The sequence below is a fragment of the Blastomyces dermatitidis genome (genome assembly GCF_000003525.1).
Source record: "Blastomyces dermatitidis ER-3 genomic scaffold supercont1.1, whole genome shotgun sequence".
Classification (NCBI taxonomy): Eukaryota; Fungi; Ascomycota; class Eurotiomycetes; order Onygenales; family Ajellomycetaceae; genus Blastomyces; species Blastomyces dermatitidis.
In genome coordinates, this window is record NW_025544774.1 from 8,995,300 (window position 1) to 9,001,320 (window position 6,021).

Sequence of the window (6,021 nt, forward strand, 5' to 3'; positions counted from 1 at the left end):
CTGCTGAATAATATAAGATAGAAGATCTGATATAAATATGATTGAATCTTAAGAATATATAAATCACATGTTCATCTTATACACTAGATTACTGTTATATCAGATATAAAGTGATAGAAGTTCTAGATAGTTATAACTACTGTCTTAACATATTATCAGAAATTTATAATGTATTTTATATAAGCTTACTTTGTTATACTATCACTGACTTATTCTCTTCTTAACTGACTTTCAACTGACAGTTATCAGACATCATAGAAGAAGATAATAAGCTTGAGTAAGAGATTGAGAATATTCTCAATAAGAGATCTCACAGCTGCAGCTGATAATATTTTGTGAAATGAGTCAGTTCTAATTAACTGATCTGAACTCTGAGTTCTGTGTTATCTGAAACAGTGACTCTTGACTGATGAAAACTGCTTCTGAAAGAGAGAGATTAATGTGATAAGCTGTATCTAATCAATTATATAGACTATTTCATTATACTTCACAGGTTTCAATCACTTCATTCTTGAATATGTATACTCTGATTTACAGTCATTCTTAATCATCAATCTTCAGCTGCTATGAATATATATACTCTGATTCTCAGTTATTCTTAATCACTGATTCTTAGCTGCTATAAACATATATATATTCTTCTACTCTGAAGCTTCACTGCATACATCATTATATACATGTATAAATATTCATTTCAATCACTGATTCTCATACTTTCTCTTTCTTTTCTTCTCTAATGTTTTTATCTTTATTATATAAGATCTATCAATATAATACTGATTTATTCAGCGTAGATCTCTTACATTTAGAGAGTTTCTCTGTTATAGATATAAAGAATAATATTCTATAAGTAATTAATAAGTTCTCTAAGACTTCTTTTATAAAAGTTATTCATGATTCAGATGACTGCTTCTGAGTGTCTGCAGTAGAGTTTATAGAGATTGAAGTATATAAGTTTCTAGTTCTTTCAGTTATAATAGACAGTTACTGACTGACTGAGCTTGAAATGTAAGAATAAGTACTCACAGACAATTATTCAGATATTTACAGCTTGATATAATATATACTGTTAACTACTAGAAGTGTTTATAATAGAAAGAATAAATATAGAGATTAAATATATAATAGTATTCAAGCTGAGTTATAAATAGTATTCACAAACTTCAGTCTATATAGTTGTGTGTAGCCAAGGGCTGCTAACCCTATTAATTATGTGAGAGATAGGAATAGAGGTAAAGAATCCGTGAGAAGCGGGATTTCTTACAATACTTGAGAGTTTCTATATCTGAGATTCTATATCCGGTGCTGAGTATGTTTAGAGATCTGTGGAAATGGAGCTCATAGTCTGAAAGCCAAGACTTACTAACCCATATATAGTAATGCACTAATTATATTTGAATTAGCACCATTGGTGCGTGTCTATATAATGAGTATTAAGCTTTTACCATGGCGGAGTAGCTGATATGGGCCTCATATGTTGCACAAACCTAAATGCTTCTTGGCCATCCATTCCTGGAATGTTCTGATAAGGTTAGCCGAGCCGCGCCTCGCCTTGTCGCTAATGTCGGTTCGGCGGCGGAGTCATATATATCCTCTCTTTCTATTAACCCGAATCCCAGAGCAGGAGCTTATCATTATAAGAGGCAACCTGACCCCTGAAGAAGCTGATAGCCTACTGATTCCGCCTTGATCATTCAGTTGACCTTTTGAATTTGAAACGCTGAAGAGGCAAAAAGCCCTTAGAGAGGAGAATTGGGCAGATGATTTCTAATCTAATGCACGGGTCTTACTCTTCGAGGGAAAAAGACAAAGGGGGTAGTCAGCATTTGCCGCCTAGTTAAAAGAGACTTCATGATTGGAAAGCTCACTTCTGAAGGAGTCATGTGAATGGGGAAAGGCATGGTGGGGTGTCCGGTCCGGACCGGACCGGGACAAGCTGCTAAAATGTAGGCGGCCAATGTTTTGGCGTGTGCCTAACAATAGCACAATAGCACAATAACACACAGAAGTAACACACAGAAGCCCCGCCATCACATGTCAAATTCGACGGGGAGGCAAGCGGCATGCTATCCCCGTGGTGAGCTCTATAGGCAGGGAGGACGGGATCATAATAGAGAGCAACAAGATCTCAATAAAAAGAACGTATTTGCATGGGTTTCACCTGATAGATGATATTATTTGTGGTGGGGAAGTCGCCATCCCGAACAAGGTGGCGGAAGATAATAAAAATCTAATCTTGTTCCAAATGAACTGTATCTGGTATTACCTTTTCATAAAGAACTCCTCAGTTGCTGGTCTCAAGAAAAATCGACCGCTAATAGCCATTAAGCGTCAAAAGGTGAAAATCTCTGCTACGGGCGAAAGAACATATTTAATCACCCTTGCATCTCAGGCATTGCTGAGATGGATGAGTGTACCTGGGACATGGATTCTTCAAACAGGACTTCGAGCTTCATTAAAAGACTAAGCATGGCTGCGGTACGGCAGTTCTATAGTGTCAAATGTGTCAAATGAATATTTTATACTAGTGTTACAATGAACACACATTAATGATACTGATTGTATTAGCAATCAAGATCTCCTCATTGGAGGTTGTATGAAATAATGACCCAGGGCTCTGAGACCGTCTCTTACACAGTGTATATAGAGGAATCTATATTCAGTCTCTATGCTCAGGGGTCTCTATACCCAGAGGCTCTATACACAGGGTCCTCTACCCAGAGGGTCTCTATACTCAGCGGGCGCAGTGAAACTCTATATCTATATACCTGAGAGCCTCCATCGCCAGTGTGAGAGGTTACAGAGTAAGAGATTTGTGGGGTGGAAGTTCATAGTCTGAAAGCCAAGTCTGACTAAACCATATGTAGTAATATACTAACTATATTAGGACTAGTGTAATTGGTGCGTGACTATAAAATAAGTATTATGTGGAATTAAGCCTTTCCACTGAAAAAACATTGAAAAAAGCCATTTGACACATTTGTCACTATAGACTACCGTATGCGGGGAATTGGCGCCATGCGACGCGACAAAACTAGTTGTTACAAGGTGCATGCATTGATGATACTGATTTATTAGTAATCAATATCTTCTCGTTGGAGGTTTATTGAAAGGGGGGTCTAGACCTGGACTAGGGTACTCAGGTCTCTATATACCTGGGTGAACTCTATCTGAGAGACTCGGTACCTAAAGCCAAGACTGACTAAATTATATATAGTAATACACTAGCTACATTCAGATTAGTATAATTAGTTCGTGTCTTTAAAAAAATCCATTTGACTGAAATATTAAATACCCATTGACTAACTACATAGTTATATGCAACTGGAGCGGGACCTGTGTCAATGATATCACGAAGTAATGTAAACTTACATATTCTGTTTGCAAAAATTCCTTGGGGAGAGGACAGATATTGCGAAGAGATTTACTATCGAACGTGGGGCGCTGTGCTGGTGTGGTGGTTAACTTATCTTTCATTAGTGAGTGCTGGCCGTGGATAAACTTACGGGGAGAGATCAAGACTGGGAAAACTGGCAAGTAGACAGAAGCCAAAAGCAACAGGCGAGTCAATATTTTATTAATAATCATAATAATCATGTGTAGGCTACTGGGGCAAAAGAGCTCAGTCACCACCAGCGCACTGCTGGTAGAAGGGCCGATCAACCGCGGGACCCCCAAGATCAATGCATGTCTGCACAGGTATAGGCGCAGGTACGGTACATATACTATACATGTACTGTACATGTACTGTACATACGTAGACTATGCTTACCTCTGTACCCCGCCGGCCTGGCCACTTTCACATGCTTCCGGCCCTGGTAGTAAGTGGCCAGCAGCTCGGGCTCAGGAGCTCACACACGGGCGACCCTGGGCGCTGATTCGCTGCAAGGCGGGATCTAGAAGCGCAAAGCTCCAGGGCTATTAGTAGAGTTCGAATAACGACAAGGAAAAGGGTGAGAGTTTTGCGGTTGTTGCTTGCTGCGGAAAAGCTGGGAAGCAAGAGGTAGGTAGGTGCACGCACGTTTTCCCTTCTGCCTGAGGGGTTCTTGGCTTTGGATTGGTCTTGATCTCTCTCCTCATTTTTTCCTGTTCTCTGCTTCATAGTCATAATAACAACAACCCGGTTCCCCTCTTCTTCCCACCTTTTGCTGTTTTCTTCTTCTCTTCCTCCATCTACCTATAACTTTCTTAGGAACACAACTACTACATACTGCTTCGCAATTTATCCCCTATCCCTAGTCCCATATATATATTACTTGATACACCTTCAGTCCTGACGTATTGCATCACCTGCTACCTGTATAGTAAGTATATATCTTTATATTTGCCTATTCATACCGTCGTTTTTACTCCTTAGTAATAATAGAAAACCCACTAATCGCCATACAGAATCCTATTTTCAATAAACAAACCACCACTCAACATGGGTGAACCCATCGTCAATGGCGAAAAGCCATCCTCCCAGTTCCTCCATGTTTGTGCCTCCCCTCTCATCACTCCTCCTGCTCCCTGTTAGCTCTCTAACCTATATATTCATCGGCAGCACCTCTCCACCCTCCCTGTAGTTTCCGACTCCCTTACCTACTTCAAGAACCACCCCTACGGCCAAAAGTCCCTCCAGCTCGCCGACCAAGGTTACGCCAATTACGCAAAGCCCGTCCTCCCCTTCTTCTCCAAGCCCTACACCTATGTCCGCCCCTACGTCGCCAAAGCCGACTCCCTCGGCGACGAAGGGCTCAAGCGCGTCGAAGACCGGTTCCCCATCGTCACGAAGGACACGGAGACCATCAAAGGCACTCTCAAAGGATACATCCACCTGCCACTGCGTGTCGTTGAAGAGGGCAAGAATCATGTGCTCCAGGTGTATTCGTCCGAGTACAAGAACTGCGGTGGCGGCGATGGATACGTTACTGTCGGCAAGGCAGTGATCACCACGGGCCTGACTATCACGTCAGAATCGTTGGCGTGGTTGAGGTCATACATTACGAAGGCTGAGGAGAAGGGGAGGCAGGGCGTTGAGGTTGTTTCGGAGAAGAAGCAGAAGGCTTCGAAGCAGAAACCTTCGAAGCAGTGAGATGAGGGATGAATGACTCTTTCGAGTCTGTCCAAGCCTTGATTCTTAATCTGGACGATTGACCCCCCCCCCCCCCCAAAAAAAAAAAGAAAGAAAAAAGAAAAGAAAAGAAAAGATGAAAAAAGAAAAGATGAAAAAAAAAGACCTTTCTCCTTTTAGATTTAAAAAGTGTTTGTCTTCTTGTTGGTACTAATTACTGAATGGGTTCAGTTTCTTTCATCCATAGCTGCTACTTGTGTGATATTGAGGGTTTTTTTGGGGGGGTGAGATTGTTCCTTCACTCTTGTCTGGCGTTTGATTGCTTTTTTATTTTCAGTGGACAGGGTGTTCTATCATTTATCATTATTGATTTTTTCCATTGCCAATTGCCAATTCCTGTGCTTTTTTTTTTTTTTTTTTTTTTTTTTTTTTGTTACCGACTTTTCCTCTCTCATACATCATTGACATCTTCCATGTGTCTCAGGTTGTATCATCAAAACTGTACTATTCTCTCTGCTAGTGCCTCTCTGCATAACTTGCTTACTTTAGGTTAATTTTTTTCACTAATTATTTATAACAAATCTAGTATCTTTTGAGTTCTAAACTGGAAATTTTCTCTCTACTTCTTTCATTTCATTCTTTCATCTGAAAATACATATTCTAGCTTGTGATAATTGATTTTGTTTCCACTTTGTTGAGACAATGTTCAAAATATGATATCATCATTCCTGTTTTCTTTTTGCTTTTCTTTTTTTTTTTTTTTTTTTTTTTTTTTTTTTCTTTTTTTTTTCCAGAGGTAGTTTGAGCTCTATTTGACATGTGACAGACAAATTTACATGTGAAAGCAGAGGAAAAGCTTATTTCACTAGTTCTAAAAAGTAGAAGAAAATGGAAATTGTTTGCCACCTATGTATAAAGTGACTCAAACAGAGAAAAAATGAAAAAAATGAAAATGAAAAAATGAAAAA

The 6,021-nt window shown here is 39.6% G+C and overlaps 1 protein-coding gene across 1 annotated transcript; it reads left to right on the forward strand.

Moving 5' to 3' along the window:
• The first annotated feature begins 3,319 nt into the window (after nt 1-3,319).
• On the forward strand, nt 3,320-5,268 carry BDCG_01178 (pathogenesis associated protein Cap20). Its single transcript, XM_045416682.1, has 4 exons — nt 3,320-3,533; nt 3,604-4,304; nt 4,390-4,474; nt 4,544-5,268. The coding sequence occupies exons 3-4, from the start codon at nt 4,424-4,426 to the stop codon at nt 5,072-5,074; spliced, it is 582 nt and encodes a 193-aa protein (XP_045272350.1). The 5' UTR covers nt 3,320-3,533; nt 3,604-4,304; nt 4,390-4,423; the 3' UTR covers nt 5,075-5,268.
• Nucleotides 5,269-6,021: the final 753 nt, after the last annotated feature.